At 39.0% G+C, this 17512-nt stretch overlaps 1 protein-coding gene across 11 annotated transcripts in view; it reads left to right on the top strand.

The window, feature by feature from the left end:
- The window catches only part of CEP128 (centrosomal protein 128), a 288826-nt gene that overhangs the window by 251141 nt on the left and 20173 nt on the right, over positions 1 to 17512 (top strand). For 3 of the 11 annotated variants that reach the window (XM_042445848.1, XM_042445850.1, XM_042445852.1), the window contains 2 exons: positions 10003 to 10080; positions 16336 to 16449. The exons of 3 other annotated variants lie outside the window; for them this stretch is intronic. In XM_042445848.1, coding sequence (XP_042301782.1) covers positions 10003 to 10080; positions 16336 to 16449 — 192 coding nt within the window. Of the gene's footprint in view, positions 1 to 10002; positions 10081 to 16335; positions 16450 to 17512 lie in introns of those variants that run through there. 5 more of the 11 variants (XR_006101450.1, XM_042445849.1, XM_042445853.1 and 2 more) reach the window with 2 other exon arrangements.

Below are 17512 nucleotides of genomic sequence, written 5' to 3'. Positions count from 1 at the left end.
CCTGCATTGAAGTGAACAAGGAGAATATTCTTTTTTATTATTCTAATAAGCATACCTAGTGATTAAAATTATCGATTCTTTATAATTTACTTATGTTTTGCAGTGACTGGCTGCTTTCCTAATATGCATTACTTGGGTCTCCATGGTCTTAGCCCCCATAGTATACCATATCAAAACAGTACACCCTTACTAGATAAAGGTGTCAAAGACTGTAAGAAAGGTGCTATGGATTCATGCCCTAGTTGGATATTTCCTAGGAAGATTTCTCTGGCCACTATTGGAAAGAAGATGCTAACCTAGAGAGATCTTTGGCCTGATTCAGCAAGTTTCATCCTATATATATTATCAGGATGTGGAAAAACACTGTAGTGACACTGGTTTAGGGCAACTTTTTGAGTTTTTCTATATCATGGTCTGAAGATACACTGGAATAGCCTTCTGCAATTAAACTGGTCTGTCAAATTGCTGTATGGGTAACCACATACAACGTTTTGACCACAACAAGTCTAGGTACATACATCATTTTGAATTTCATCCTAGAAAGAAGATGAGATAGAAATGGAAGAAATACAGTTGGAAATGCTCTTTGATCTTTGACAAACCACTAGCATCTGTGTTGGATAATTATTTGTGAAGAAAGCTACAATTTGTCTTCTTTGTTTAGCAGTTTATGGGAGGGACTTCTAAAAAAGAAAAAAAGAATTTAGGAACTCTTAAGTATAAACACTTTAGCTAGAGTGAGGTGCTATACAGAGCAGCAGGGAAGGCTGGCCTGGGGGCGGTATCAGGGCATGGTGTCCACACGATGCACGCCCCAATTCCGTCCCCAGGCTGGCGTGATACTGTGCACAGCTCCACATGGGGCATGGTGTCACAATGCTCATGGAGATGCAACACCAAAGGAGTGCGGAAAAGCTGTGCACTGGCAGCTATGGTACACTTTCCGGGGTGCAAAAAGGAGCCTCTTTTTGCCGCTCCTTTTTGCGCCATGGAAAGCAGAGATCAGGTCCATGGCATGTAGTTGCCATGGCCCCAATTTGGCACTAAAAGGAGCGGCCTGTTGAGTCCCTTAGTTATACTGAGAGGACCCATTAAAATCAACAGGACTTGAGTTAGTGAAGTCTAATCTGAAGTCTCACAGATCCAACCCACTTTCATGCAGTTCTTACATGTCTATAGACTAATCTAGTAGTTTGAAAAAGACCTCCTTGACTCATCTGTAACATTATATCTCTTAGACAAGTTATACGTAATGGTTTGCCCAAGTGCATTTCTGTCACTTTAAGTGATAATAACACTTCATTTTATTATGGGTATATACCTTGAGGATTTCTTAGCTGGTCCCTATGTCTCCTCTAACTTTTTAACGTAATATGCAGATGGCTTTTTATGTTACCTAGTTAAGGAGTGAGGCAGCCCTCATTGTATAGCACTAGTGTCCTGTTGTTTCCAATGTTTGTGTATTTTCTATGCATTGAATATAAAACCAAACCCCATGAATAGCACAGAGAAGCCTAACTTGTTTTATTTTTGTGTTCATCACTGTGGTTTCAAGACTAAAAATAAAATGTAGCATCTGACTTTGATTTAGATCTGCCCCTAGGGAGAGCCCGGAGCTGCCTATCACTGCAAATGCATCAATCTAAGGAGGATTAACTGTTCACATGCTCTTTAAACATCAAAGTGTTTATATGAAGTCATGGAAAATGAGTAATTTGTTTTATCATTCTCTCTGAGAACATAGAACACCTCTTAGAAAGTAAATAATCTTTTTATGTCAAGAAAACAAGGAAAGATTAATAGCATTCACCCCATGATGGAACAGTGTGCTTTTAAGTAAATTACCACCAATGCGGCTTCTGTTGGTGCAACTGGAGTTTGTTGCCACTTATCAGCTTTATCAGTGCACTATATCAGTGCCCTTTGTTCCCTGTTAAATAATGAGCAGACAGACATGATTGTTCTCTTCAGGATTAGTTGTATGCATTATGGCACATCATTTGCAGTTTCTGGGAAATAATTAGTGGTACTTAATTGCCCTGTGTGTCAGGTGTTCCTACCATCTTTTTTAGCATTTTGTTCTGCATGGCTAAACCTATCTCTTTTAATAGAGAAGAATGCCATCATTAATGATACAAATATGGCACTTGATCCATATTAAGGAGGTTACTGTATGTGTCACTAAATTATTGTTGCACTGCTTCCACAGTTCAGCTAAAAGCATGACTTCTTCCTTCCCTTTGACACTCTTGCTTCTGTTCTACTATTGTTTTTTCTTCTTTGCAGTAAACAAAAGTCTTTTGTAGATTTACGTGTTATTCTTGCCTCGCATAATGAGGCAAGAACTCTTTTCCTACAGCCCTGTTCAGAAATGACCATATTTTTAATGTCTCTTAAGATGAAGTTAGTGCTCATACCACTCTGGTTCTCCACAGGGTAGGAAAGCCATTACTGAACCAGAAACAAGCATAGTTTATTAGAAAATGAGACATAAGATATCCATTACTGAGTTTGTACTGTAACAGACCATTCTTCTCATTTTCAAGCATGTTTAGAATTTCTTACTCACCAAATAGAAAGTGCAATCAAAGATGTGGAAAACCTGGAAATTGTGAGCAGTTCAAGTAGTTCAAGTCTCAAGTCCAAATATTCCAGTTTACTGTAACACAGCTATGGGTTGCTGCCTCAAAGCTGGAGTGATGTCAACTAGCTCCAATAGGAGATGGACCTCTCAAAGCTTGACTTTCCAGTGAATTCAGTTACTTGCCAGGTTTGGTTAAGTAAACTTACAGTGTGTCTGTAATGAAGGAAAGGGAGGGGGGATCAAAATCAGGAGCTCTACAGCTCTTTTCATGTGGTAATGAAAGAATGTCCCTGAAACATATTGTCCCTGTATGATGACTGCTGAACATTTGGGTTGGTTATTCTGTCTCGCACAGTTAACTTTTCCACTGCTGAAAACTGCAGAGGGAGGCTTGCTGAGAATCTGCAGTCTCTTTTCAGATATCTCTCAACCTTTCAAGCCCTCGTGAAGACCAGGGCTACAAACGGCTCTGGGAAGAAGTAGCAAACCATGCAACTCATCATAAATTAATGGAGTGGAAAATCAAGGCTTTGATGAACATAAGGCCACTATAAATGAAGCATGCAATATGAATGAGTGCAGCTTCTTTGTGGGAGAGGCACAGTGGTGGGCAATTTAATGAGGGAGAGACATTGATAGACACCTCTGAACAATTTTTGTTAGTTTGTGAAAGACAAGGTAAAGAAAGGTCTTATGAGAAAGCCCTTAGTTGGCCATTTTAAGGTGTACAACTAATTGTATTATACAGAGGATGGTCTTAATAAACATGTCATATAACTTGGAGGTGTCATAATGAAAATCAAATTGTGCACTGTTCATTAATTGTAATTACACAAGCTAGTAAAATCGAACCAGAAAGCCTGAATATTTTTATGTAAACTACTTACATGTTACTGTACTTTATTTGTGTTATCTACACTTTATTTTGTACTGACTTTCTTTTGTAAATGAAAGATACCTGCAATTTCCCTTTTTGTAGTAAGCTTGTTTAATTTGATCATGCTAATAAATACAGTGATAACAGGTGAAACTATTTTGAAAATAATAAATATGGGATTTATCTGGAAGTATGTCGCAATCATCTTCACTGATTTTAGTTTGATGATCAAAACCATTTTCAAGATTGATGTTTGTCACTCTTCTTTATTTTTGCTAGAACATTGGCTTATTGCATGTTCTTTTGTGGCTCAACTGGGTAGTTGGATTTAGTTGTGGCAAGGAGAATATAGTCCAGTCTTACTGCATTCTGCATTTATTTGGAAATCCAGTTCAGGAAACCAGAAACATACTGTAGCCCTTTACTCTGTTAGTTCCATGCAGTGTTTGAGATTTTAGTATGTAGTAGATTTTAGACTCCAACTTTGAACAGTTTGGTACAGAAGTGCTCTTGGTCAGTAGAAAGGAAGAACAGAGAATAGCATTTATGCTTATGATGGGTGGGGTTACACTCCTCCTGAAATCTCCTGGACTCAACCCTGAGCCTGGATGCCCAGGTTTCAGCAGTTGGCAGGAATGCATTTGCACAGTTAATACTAGTGCACCAGCTGTATCCATTCCTTGAGAAGATCTGGCTGTAGTAACCCATTTTGACTATTGTAATGCTCTATGCATGGGGCTGCATTTGAAAACAGCCCGCCCAAAATTCTGGAGCCAGTTACAGGAAGCATATAATTCATTGCTAAAACACCATCACTGTCTACAAGTTCACTTCTGAGCACAATTCAAATTGCTTGTCATAAAGCCCTATATGGCTTAGGTCCAGACTATCTGAAAGACTATCTCTGTTTATGAACATACCAGTGTCTTAAGATCAACAGTGGAAGTGGAGGGCTTTCTCTCGGTCCTGCCATCATCACAATCTAACTTGGTGAGGATATGGGAGAGAGCCTTCTCAGTATCTGCTTCCATACTGTGGAAATCCCTTCCATGATACACCAGGTTGACCCCCGGCTGTTCTCATTTTGCTGGCCAGTAAAGACCTTTTTGGTTTTTTGGATTTTAATGAGTATTTCTTTGCAGAGAGCCTTCCTATGAAGTGGATGCTTTTTTTTTTTGGTATGCTTTTTAATGATTTTATACTGTTTATAAGCTACTGTTTTAATGTGATAAATTTAAATTATATTTTAAAAATTCTTGTTAGTTTCTTTTTGTGAGCCACCTTGGATCCCACTCTGGGAGAAAGGTGGCATATAAATGAAGGAAATTAAAAAATACAATACTAAAATAATATCTTGCTTGTTTCCCCTTTCATTCCTCCTTCTTTAGCTGAGCTTTGCTGTTTATACATGAAGCTTGTTGCACTATCCAGCTTCCATAGTCATTCATTAATGAAATATCTTTTGATACTGGATTATTTAAGACAATTCTAAAATATTCAATTAGTTGTTTTATAGTCCAGTTTAGCTAAAGACTTCAGAGAGGGATAACTAGTTAGGGGGAACAGAAAATCTCCTGCAAAAGCATTCTTGTTTGAGGCAAACATGTTCAGAAGGCATAAGTTAAATTTGTAAAATTTGTAAAATCAAAAATTGCTGAAAGGTCCAGTCGAATATTTTTGTTTCCTTCTTGCAATCTACTTTTTGTCCACTGAGGTTTTTTTTTTTCAATCTTAGATCACTGTCTTTAAAGGTCCAGTTCCCATTCATATGTCTCTCAAAATCATGGAGGGAAAAGGGTGGAAATGAGAAGGGGAGCAGGAACTAAACAAGTGTCCTCCTTTGACAGATGTGACTTTTAGTTCATTTTGTTGATAAATCTTTTTGTACCCACTGCACCCTGGACTCCACCGTGCTTGGCTGCATAGTCTCAAGGCTTTTCTATGCATCCATTCCATCACTTTTGCTTGAGAGTTTCCATTTCACAAGCCCAGGAAGTCAACAGGATGTTTGGAGTGAATTAGCCTCCCACCTGTAGGCTCAACTTTTTCCCATCTTGGCTAATTACATCTAATCCTGTGACTAGGGGCTGGGAGGGCATAAATGCATCATGGAAAGAAGGAATGGATCCAGCAGATCTGAAGCAACCGGATGTAAGACCAGCCTAAAGAAAATCTGTATTGAGTCAGCTAATCTGTCCAAATATCATCCCACTGTTGCTCTCCCTTTCTTGAAGAAAAAGCGTTCTTTGCATGGTGAATGCCCAGCCTTTGGCATTTCACATAAAATGGATTCCATACCCATTTCAATCTGTCTTTTGTTTCAGGCAACAGAATAATACAGCCAAATTCTAGAGTTTAAGAAAAAGACTTTGCGTCTGTTTTTCTTTTAGGGCAAAGGCAATGATATTAAGGTTGCTGCGCATACAAAAAGAATGCAAAAAACTAACACTCAAATATACTGACACTCAGAAAGGAAAACAGTACATTTTAAATGGAGAGTACACTATGATATATTCAGGGAGGTCCTTCAGAATGAAAGTTAAATGAAAAATTATACATTGAAAAATGTAACCTTCCATGATAATGATTTCATATTTACAATAAAAACTGCAGTATTTCAAAAGATAATATGACTCTTCAGGACCAAAAACATATATAGATATTGCAGTATTGTAAAGATATTGTAATACTGCAATTTCACTATGAAGATATTTCAATGTCCAATATTTATAACATATCTTGGCAACACGCACACACTTTTAGAAGTAGTGGCAGAAAACTATTTTTAAATATTTCTGCTGGGTAAACGTGGGCAACTCTCATACTCTCAACTTCAGGGGAAGGCAATGGAAAACCTCCTCTGAAGAAATCTTGCCAAGAAACTCTATGATAGGTTGTCTTAGGGTTGCCATAAGCTGGAAGTGATTTGAAGGCACACAGCAACAGCAATAGGGACTACAGATTTTTTTAATTGTATAAAATAGCAAATGATAGAACACATTTATTGGTAAGTAATGGTGGCAGTAGTTGTAGTTGAATTACTGATTTCACTTTTTAATAACATGCTCAGTTCTACATAGTGTTCATTCCTTAGAGCTAGGTAGTGCTTCATCTATTGCGACATGTGCGTTTCTGGGTATTAACAAACTTAACTGTGGTAATTGTGGCTCTTTACAGTCCGCCGAAATACGGCGGTCTGCCGGCACTGCTGTTTGCTGTGCGAGGGAGCTGCTGCTTGCAAACCGTGTGACTCCCTCGCGCAGCAAAAAAGAGCTCCAAAATGGAGCTCCTTCTCGCAGTGCGGCTATGATGCCATGAAGCGCCACTGGCGCACTCGCGGCGTCATAGCCGCCGCGACACGTGTGGAAGCACAGCATCTGCTGTGTAAAAATGGCGGTGGCCGTCTGGAATGGCCACCGTCATTTTTTACGCGCAGAGCGCGTATTAGGGTTAGGGAGGTGCGGAAGCACCGCACCTCCCTAACCCTAGTACGCGCTCTGCGCGTACTTTAATGGCAGTGTGTAACCCGCCTGTGTTTTGATAAGAAATTAGTGAGTCTCAGCTTTTATTGAGGTGTTTTGGCTAAAAGAGCAACTATTTGAAAAAATAGACATAAAACTGTTTTATATTACTTTATGAGATTATCCAGAATGTAAGACTGAACCTGTCTCATTTTGAATTTCTTTTTGTTAGTTTCCTTGTGGCTGTAGTAACTGTATTGACAATGCTGCGAGTCACTTTGTTTATTTTATTTATATCCTACCATCCTCCTATGCATGAGACTCAAGATGGCTTTCAATAAAATAGTACAAATACAATTTTCAAAAATTAATAAATGCCCACAAATTTTGATAACAATTTAACAACACCAGTAAAAGAAAAATACAACACAATCCAGTTTAAAGTCCCTTTCTGGGTAAAATGTTTTACATGCTAGCTAGCAGAAAGATAATAGGAATTCCCACAGCCTGGGAGCAACCACCAAGAAGATCCTCTCTCATATCCATACTAACAGGTGCATCACTGGGGGTGGGGGGGGGGCAGGGATGCCTGATATACCAGGTGACAACCTAAGGGGTGGTGACACCACTGTTCCCCAAATATCAGGCTTTGTGCAGAAACGAGCAATGGCATTCCCATGTGTCCCTTTGAAATGCTGAAGAAATGGTGTGAGTGGGCAAGGCTTGGTGAGAAGAGAAAGGAGAGGCTCCAGGTTTTGTTTTTTGTTTTTTAAAGTAATTTTTATTTTTTATTTTTTTAAAAAAAGGATTAAAATTATTTTTTCTTCACTTTTTTAAAAAAAACCATGACATCTTACCAAATTTTCACTTTAACCACATGAAACAATGTACATGTAAATACATTTAGGCTGCGTGCATAATATTGTAATCTAAAGGTATAATTTTAATTTTGATAGTTATTTGTTTCACAACCATTGCCATTACAGTGATATACAGGAATTACGATTTATGAGAAACATAAGTACCAAAAACTTACTAAGTATTCTGTATGGTGTGGTATGGAAGGAGGTCAATTGTAGCATAACACCATGAGTTGCCACAACCCTAGTGGTATACTGCATACAGTACTAGATCTGCCTTGGAAGTGATAGGACCAAAAGAAGGACCTTCTCAAAGATCTCAAAATCTGGATGGATTTGCACAGAATCATAGAATTGGAAGAGATCGCAAGGGCCATCCAGTCCAATCCCCTGCCATGCAGGAAACCTAAATCAAAGCATCTCCAACAGATGGCCATCCAGCCTCTGTTTAAAGACCTCTGAGGAAGGAGACTCCACTACACTCTGAGGGAATTTGTTCCACTGTTGAACAGCCCTGACTGTCAGGAAGTTTCTCCTAATGTTGAGGTGGAATCTCTTTTCCTGGAGCTTGCATGCATTGTTCCGGGTCCTAGTCTCTGGAGCAGCAGAAAACAAGCTTGCTCCCTCCTCAATATGACATCCCTTCAAGTATTTAAACAAGGCTATCATATCACCTCTTAACCTTCTCTTCTCCAGGCTAAACTTCCCCCGCTCCCTACATCGTTCATCATAGGGCATGGTTTCCAGACCCTTCACCATTTTAGTCACCTTCCTTTGGACACGCTCCAGTTTCTCAATGTCCTTTTAAAATTGTGGTGCCCAGAACTGGACACAGTTTCCAGGTGGGGCCTGACCAATGCAGAATAGAGTGGCACTATTACTTCCCTTGATCTAGACACTATACTTCTATTGATGCAGCCTAAAATCGCATTGGTCTTGTTAGCTGCCGCATCACACTTTTGACTCATGTTCAATTTGTGGACTCCCAGATCCCTTTCACACGTAGCTTCATTCAGCCAGCTATCCCCCATCCTATATCTGTGCATTTCATTTTTCCATCCTAAGTGCAGTATCTTACATTTCTCCGTGTTGAAATTCATTTTGTTAGCTTTGGCCCAGCTTTCTAATCTGTTAAGGTCATTTTGAATTTTGATCCTGTCCCCTGGGGACAGAAGACAAAAGTTCTCCAGATTCTACATCTGGAATCAGGAACATTTGCAGTCACAGTTATGTGGGTAGTTATGTGACAATTGTGTGGAGCAGTAGATTAGGTCAAGGAGAGGAAAAGATGAGAATGGATGTAGAAAATGGTACTACAAGGGGAAAAAGAGCAGGAAGATGGAGAAACAGCACATATTTGGCTGTGGGCTGGTGTTTCTAATTGCAACTGAAGCCCCTTTACAGCTAGAGCAAACTCGTTACGCTAGCAGCACCCTTTACATCTACATAGGGATGTTATTCCCCCTGCTCGACGTAGTATACAAATAAAAATACTCTGTTTAGTGTGTGTATTTTTGTTCAGACATTCATGTACATTCATAATTTAAAAATAAGGAAATAGCTCTCCTCCTTATCCTGCCTCAGTTAGAGGCTCCAAGCACTCTCCTTGCCTTTCTGTTCCCATCCAGGAGAAAAAAAGTGTGGGAAGCAGAGGATAAGGAGAGGGAAGAGGGATCAGGGCCTCCAAATCTCACACCCCACTTGAGCAACTCTCAATGCTCCCCCCCCCCCCAGGTCCTATCCCACTGTTCGAGAATCATTACCCTAAAGGTGCCAGATCCCATCTGTTCTCCAAAGCTGAGCAGGGTCAGGCAGACCTTGCTTAAGGTACCTGGGTAGGAGGAAGCCTACAAATCCCAGGTGCTATAGGCTTCATTTTAGAGGAAGGAACTGGCAAAAACCACCTCTGAGTATTCCTTGCCTAAGAAAGCCCTATGAAATTTATGGGGTTGCTCTAAGCAAGCAATAGTAGGTACACACACACACACACACACACACACACACACACTGTAATTTACTTAGTGTTTTAAAACTGAAGTTTAAACTGTGCTTTTAATTAAATTTTGTCATAATAGTTGGCCTTGTTTTGTATTTTAATTATTGTATGTAATTAATATTACTGCATGCCACCTTTAGTCCCATTTTTAGGAGAATATATGTTCAATAAATAAAATAAATGATCAAGTATCACAAGTTTTTATTGTTATTTGTATTCTTCAGAGTACTCGAGTGGCCTTGGATCATCTGGAGTCTGTTCCTGAGAAACTGAACTTTTTGGAAGATTCCAGAGATTTGGGAGTGAGAATGTTTTGCTATCTGTTTCTTTTGAAAATATTTAGCAGCCTCTTGCACAATAGGAAATAAGCTGTGCTGGGGTCATTACAAATTCTGGTGTATTTTAAACCCTCTAATTTACTTGGGTTTTCATTATATATTTAAACTGTGGGTGAATAGATTCGTTATATAACAACTTCCCTTTCTGTTTCCAGCCTTTTCTGATGGGATCTCCCTCAAGAAGTGTCATCCTAGCTTCTTTTGATTCCCAGTTCATGAAACAGAACCTAGATAACTGATTTTTTAAAAGTGGATTTTAAAGCTTTGATAACATTACAATAAATAGAGATTATATCTTCTCATTCCCAAAGCTTCTGATCTGTTCACAATATTTTGATAAGCTGATTTGTCTTTTATTAGTATGTCAGCAGCTTTTAGTTGTGCTAATATTTGAGAAGGGGTTGATTTTGTTGGGTTCACTGAGAAATGATACTATTTTGTCTCCAAGCACTCCTTCCAAATGATGATACACTGGATGCTTATGGTTTCACAGCTGGCATTACTTATTGATAAGCCTGTAAAAACTACAAAATCAATAGGAAAGCTGTTTGAATATCAGGCGTGTTCATTACGTTGAGTAAATATGCCATTCTATGCAAGGCACTAAATTTATCCCAGATATTTAACATGCAAAGTATCTAAGTAGTGCTATTCCATTGTTTGCTTTGGTTAATTAGTACTGTGCTTTGCATATGACATGGGTCACAAGGCTCTAAACAATCAAAGTACTTAAGCAATTCAAAGTTTGACTAAAATAAATGAGTTCACTAAGTAGGGACTGAATTTTAAAAAATTAATGTACAATTTTTAAAAGTAACGTACAAAAAATTAACGTGCAATTTTGAACAGGTGGTTAATTGTTGGATGAGTGAAACTAGCCAAAGAAATTCAACGTGAATTCAGAATCACTTTAGAACATTTCCATCTTGTATTTTGTTTTTGTTTTTAACTGCCGTCAAGTTGACTTTGACTTATGTTTAATGTATGGATGAGAGACCTCCAAGTCCCCCCCATCATCAACAGACCTGCTTAGGTGTTGCAGACTTAGGGTCATGCTTCCTTGATTGTGTCTATCCATCTGTAGTGAGGTCTTCCTTTTTTCCTTCTGCCTTCCCAAACATTATTGTCTTTTCTAGTGTGTCATGTCTTCTCATGATATAGCCAAAGTATGACAGTCTAAGTTTAGTCACCTTGGCTTATAGGGATGGTTTAGGCTTAAATTGCTCTAAAACCAATATAGTTGTCTCTTTAGCTGTCCATGATATCTGTAGAACTCTTCTCTAACACCATATTTCAAATAAGTTGATTTTCTTTCTATCAGTTTTCTTCAGTGTCCAGCTTCCACAACCATACAAAGAAATTGGAAATATGATAGCATGAGCCATCCCAGCTTTAGTATTCAGTGATACATATGTACACTTCAGAATCTTATCTATTTCCTTCATAGCTGCTGTTCCAAGTCTTAGTGTTTTGGTTTTTTGATTGCGCTGTGTCAATTCCGAGTAATGATTGTGCATGATTCTATGATTCTATGAAAGATATGAAATAGAACAAAAAACTGGAAAGCACGTATTCACAGTGGAAGAGATAAAGGAAACGATGTCCCACATGCTGGTGATGTTGTACAAACTTTATTATCTTAAAAAATCCAAAGTGTTTCAGTCTAGTCACAAATTGACCTTCTTCAGGGGCTACCTTTATGGACAGATTGCATCATGTATCTTCTTATTGGTTCTCTTCTATGATGTTACTTCAAAACCCATAAATATGAACTCATTGGTAGTCCTAGTCCCTTCCTTCTAGTACTCAGAATTTCCACTTTGTTGAGACTGCAGACTGCAACTCCTGAAATCTCTGGTAATTGGTATGTATATGATAAAATGGATAATAGATGATATTTGATTCTTAAGAAATTATTTTTTAGAGATGATTTATGTATTGTCCCAGTACCACAACTACAGTCGGCCCTTCTTATACATGGATTTTTTCAAGCATTCACAGTTTGAAAATATTTTAAAAAGTATAAATTTCAAGTATCAAACATTGATTTTTCCATTTTATATAAGGGACACCATTTTGCCATGCCATTGTATTTAATGGAACTTGAGCATACATGGATTTTGTTATACACGGGGGATCTTGGAACCAAACCCCAGCGTATAACAAGGGTCCACTGTATAATAAATGTACTTTTATTTATTTTTAAATAGGCCAGTTTCTGACAAGGTCAAAACACATTGGGCTTTTTAAGATAATAAAGTTTGTGGACTATCAACAGCACGTGGGACTTCATTTCCTTTATCTCTTCCACTGTGCAAATATATGGGCATTCATATTTACACTTCAGAATCTTTTCTAGTTCCTTCATAGCTGCCCTTCCAAGTCTTAGTCTTTTGATTTTTTGATTGCGCTGTCTCAATTCTGATTAATGATTGTGCAAATATATGGAAATTCTTGAACCATTTCAATGTCTTCATCGTCTACTTTAAAGTTACATAAATCATCTGTGGCCTTTATTTTTGTTTTCTTAATGTCCAGCTGTAAATCTGCCTTTGAACATTCTTCTTGACTTTCTTCAGTAATCGTTCCAAGTCTATGGACCATCATTCCAAGTCTGCTATTTTCTGCTAGTAGCATAGTGTAACCTGAATATCTTAATTTGTTGATGTTCCTTTCTCCAATTTTCCCACCTCCTTCCACTGAGTCTAATCCTGCTTTATGTATAATATGTTCAGCATAAAAGTTAAATAAATAGGGTGATAAAATGCAGCCTTGCCTGATCCCTTTTCAGTTGTAAACTATTTAGTTTCTTCATACTCTGTCCTAAATAGCTTCTTCTTGTGAGCAAAGATTACACATCAAGACAATTAAATTGTGTGGCACACTCATTCCTTTACGAGTGAACCATAGTTTTTCATGCTCTATACAACCAAAGGCTTTGCTATAATCTATAAAACACAGGGTGATTTTCTTTTGAAATTCTTTCCTTTGCTCCATCATCCAATGTATGTTTGCCATATGGTCCCTAGTGCCTCTTCCTTTCATGAACTCAGCTTGAACAGATGGCATTTCTCACTCCATATATGGTAACAGTCTTTGTTGTAGAATTTTGGCCATCAGTTTGTTTACATGGGACATTAATGCAATGGTCCTATGGTTGCTACAACCTGGCATCCCCTTTTTCTTGGAATGGAATGTATACTGAGCATTATTAGTCTGTGGGCCTTTGTTTTGTTTTTCATATTTGTTAACTGGTTTTAGTTAGAACTAAAGTAGACTCTGTCTTTGTAAACTGAAGCAGCTCCATTGGTATGTCCCTGGTGATTTATTTCCCCCAAGTGCTCTGAGTGCAGCTTCCACTTTGTAAAACTGGAGGTTCATTTTCATATGGTAATTCCTCAAATTAATCTGTCATCTTTTCATCTCTTTTATATAATTCTTCCGTGTATTGTTTCAATCATTTTATTTATTTATTTATTTTTGTTGCTGGTCATAGAGCATCCCCACTCTTGGTTTAAAGTTCCCTTTGATTTATCAGATCTTGTGGAAGAGGTCTCCTGTTCTTTCTTTCTTGTTGTCGTTTTCAATTTCTATGCATTGATTATTTTAGTAGTTCTTCTCATCTCTACACACAAGTTGTTAAACAGTTGCATTCAGGATTCTAACTCGATTTATTTCACCGTTTACTTTTGCTATTTATCTGTCCTTAACTGAAGAGTTTGAAGAGTTTCCTATTTCATCCATTGGGGCTTTTCCTTCTTTTTGCCTACAAAAAGTGTCTTTTTGCATTCTTCCCTGACAATGTCCCTGCCTTCAGTCCAGAGTCCTGGCTCCCAGTCAGCTAGGCTTCATACTGCAGATCTATTTTTCACTTTATCTTTAAATTCTAAGGGGATGTTCTTCAGGTTGTATTTCAGCACAATGATTACTTTGGTGTTATCTAGCTTTGCTCTAACTTTTGATATCAGTCATTCATGTTCTGGGTTCATGAATGTATCTTTAGCCTGGAGAAGAGAATGTTAAGGAGTGACATGATAATTATGTCTAAATATTTGAAAGGACGTCATATTTAAGATGGAACATCATTGATTTCTGCTACTCAGAGGCTAGAACACAAAGCAATGGATTCAAACTACAGGAAAAGAGACTCCACCTCAACTTTAGGAACAACACCCTGATGATAAGAGCTGTTTGACACTGGAACATGCTGCCTCGGAGAGTGGTGGAGTCTCCTTCTTTGGAAGTTTTTAAACAGAGGCTGGATGGCCATGTGTCAGGAGTGCTTTGATTGTGTATTCCTGCATGGCAAGGGTTGGACTGGCTATCTCTTGTGTTATTTTCCAACTCTATGATTCTGTGAACTCTTTCAATTACTATGCTTAGAGGGTTCTAGCATGGGGCTGTCCTCAGTTCCAAGGTGGTGCTGAGACAAATGAGGAGAGGAAAATGGTAAATGGTAGCCTTGGGGGAGGCCAGGTCATTCATTCATAAATACAGTGCCAAATCTTTGGGGGCTGGTGTGAAGCTACAGCTCCACCTCTGTAGAAGTGGACTTCTTTGCTTGTCCACTCCCACCTGTTACTCTTGATCCTGGAACTGAAGGTTGCCCATCACAGAACCACCATGAATAATGAACTTCAACACGGAGAAATGTAAGGTACTGCACTTAGGGTGAAAAAATGAAATGCACAGATATAGGATGGGGGACACCTAGCTTAAGGAGACAACATGTGAAAGGGATCTAGGAGTCCAAGTAGACCACAAGTTGAACATGAGTCAACAGTGCGATGCAGCAGCTAACAAGGCCAATGCGATTTTAGGCTGCATCAATAGAAATATAGTGTCTAGATCAAATGAAGTAATAGTGACACTCTATTCTGCTTTGGTCAGGCCCCACCTGGAATACTGTGTCCAGTTCTGGGTAACACAATTAAAAAAGGACATTGAGAAACTGGAGCGTGTCCAAAGGAGGGCGACTAAAATGTTGAAGGGCCTGGAAACCCTGCCCTATGAGGAACGCCTTAGGGAGCTGGGTATGTTTAGCCTGGAGAAAAGAAGGTTAAGAGGTGATATGATAGCTCTGTTTAAATATTTGAAGGGATGTCATATTGAGGAGGGAGCAAGCTTGTTCTCTGCTGCTCCAGAGGCTAGGACCCGGAGCAATGGATGCAAGCTCCAGGAAAAGAGATTCCACCTCAACATTAGGAGGAACTTCCTGACAGTAAGGGCTGTTCGACAGTGGAACACACTTCCTCGGAGTGTAGTGGAGTCTCCCTCCTTGGAGGTCTTCAAACGGAGGCTGGATGACCATCTGTCGGGGATGCTTTGATCTGGATTTCCTGCATGGCAGGGGGTTGGACTGGATGGCCCTTGCGGTCTCTTCCGACTCTATGATTCTATGATTCTATATTAAAGATAAGGAGACCTTGTTAGAATTAGAATTCCCCAGAATCTTTCAGCCAGAACAGAACTTTCCAAGTGCTGGAAATGGGCAAAATCACCTTTTTTTTGACTAAGAAAATCCCATGAAATTCAAGGGGTCACCATAAATTAAGAGGCAACATGAAGGCACCTACACAAAGTCCTTTGGACAAGACCATTTTGTGTTGTATCCAGATCCAAGCACTGTGTTTGCAACATTTAACAAAAAACTGGTTCCTTTTCCTTCTTCCTATGAAATATTGTCTATAGTACCTGGTGTTTGTTGGCAGCCTTCCATCCAAGAACTTGGCAGGAATGACCCTGCTTAACTGCCAAGATCAGACAAGATCAAGTGCCTTTAGAGAATTTAAACCAGGCTACATTTCTCAATTCTGTCTAAAGCTATAAGTTTTGCATTATAGAAGGTAGCCACAGTTAATCAGTATTTTCGTATGTGTATGTGTGTTGTGTGCCCTCAAGTCAGTATCACAACCCTAAGGCAAACCTACCATGGGATTTTCTTGGTAAGATTTATTCAGAGGAGGTTTTGCCATTGCCTTTCCCGAGGCTGAGAGCATGTGATTTGCCCAGTGTCACCCAGAGAGTTTTATGACTTAGCGGGAATCGAACCCTGGTCTCCAGAGTCATAGTCCAACACTGAAACCATTATGCCACCCTGTGCTGCCTTATCTATATCAGGATCTTGAATATTTTATTCCATGGGAATCATTTTGTCAGCTTTCATTGCCAGTGTTAATACTTCATCTTTACTGGCTTTTTGTTTCTCTGTGGCTGCAGGATTCTCACAATCAGACAGAAATTGTTGCAGAAAGATGCAGTAAATACAAGGAAATTATGGGCTCCTTACAGCAGCATCTGGAAGAGTCAAAGCGCAGACTTGAAGACTTCAGGGTAAATTTACTTCCTATCTCTTTTGCCCTCCTTTGTATATGAAGCTACTAAAGAAATGAACTCTAATCACTAGGCTCTACAAAATGCTTAATCACATAGAGCAAAGGGCCAATTCTATTCATTGGAAGTATATAAGGACATGAAATTGCCTTGATAGGTCAGACTAAAGACGTCTAAAGACCAGCACTCTGTCTCTAACAGTGACCTAGTAAGTGGATGCAGTGTAACTGGGATACTTATTTTCTTGTTTATTTGTCCCTGGTTACTGATAATCAAAGCTTCTCAGCCTTTAAACATGGAGGATCCATTTTTAGCTCTAGGTAATAGGCAACAATAGCCATATTTTCCATGTGTTTGTCTAATGCTGAAAGGTGGAATTATGGCACATAATCAACTCATGTGAAAGGCATTACTACCAACCAGTTTCATTTTGGGAGAGAATAGTATATCTTATTAGCTGTGCTTTGTTCATAATTTTATAAAACTCTCTTTAATGTTTGAAACTAGGGGTACACAAATTATGGCTGGAGGACCATATGTAGCCATCAGCTGTTCCCTGTGAGGACTTGTTGAGCCTATGTGTCCCTATGAGGCTCCTCAGCAGTTTAAAGCTGTAAAATACCGGTGCAAACTAGAGGAGTGCTGGCAGTCCTCATTTTGCTGAAAATGTAGGTTCTGACAGTTCTCAGAGTATATGACCAAGGGCAATCATAGTGCTTTTTCCTAGCCAAGAATATAACTACTACTACTATTCTCCATACTGTTGACCTCAGTCTTCATGGCACCCCATTAGAGTGCAGCAAACTTGCACCAGAAGACTTTTGGGCAGTTTATCACCATTCCCTTGGACTCTACCACCATACCATCCTGAACATATCCAATGTCATCTGATTCCAGAGGCTAAGCAGAGCCAAGGCTGGTTAGTATGTGGATGGAAGACCACCAGGGAATATCAGGAAACTGCAGGTGGGGTTTGAAAAGGAGCTCAAACACTGGCACTGCTGCCAATATAGGAGTAGATAAACCTGTACTGGCTCACTGTAAAGCAGCTTCCTATGTTCCT

This window comes from Sceloporus undulatus, chromosome 1, assembly GCF_019175285.1.
Source record: "Sceloporus undulatus isolate JIND9_A2432 ecotype Alabama chromosome 1, SceUnd_v1.1, whole genome shotgun sequence".
Lineage (NCBI taxonomy): Eukaryota > Metazoa > Chordata > Lepidosauria > Squamata > Phrynosomatidae > Sceloporus > Sceloporus undulatus.
The sequence above is the reverse complement of the archived record's forward strand: the minus strand, read 5'-3'. Positions and strand labels throughout refer to the sequence as shown.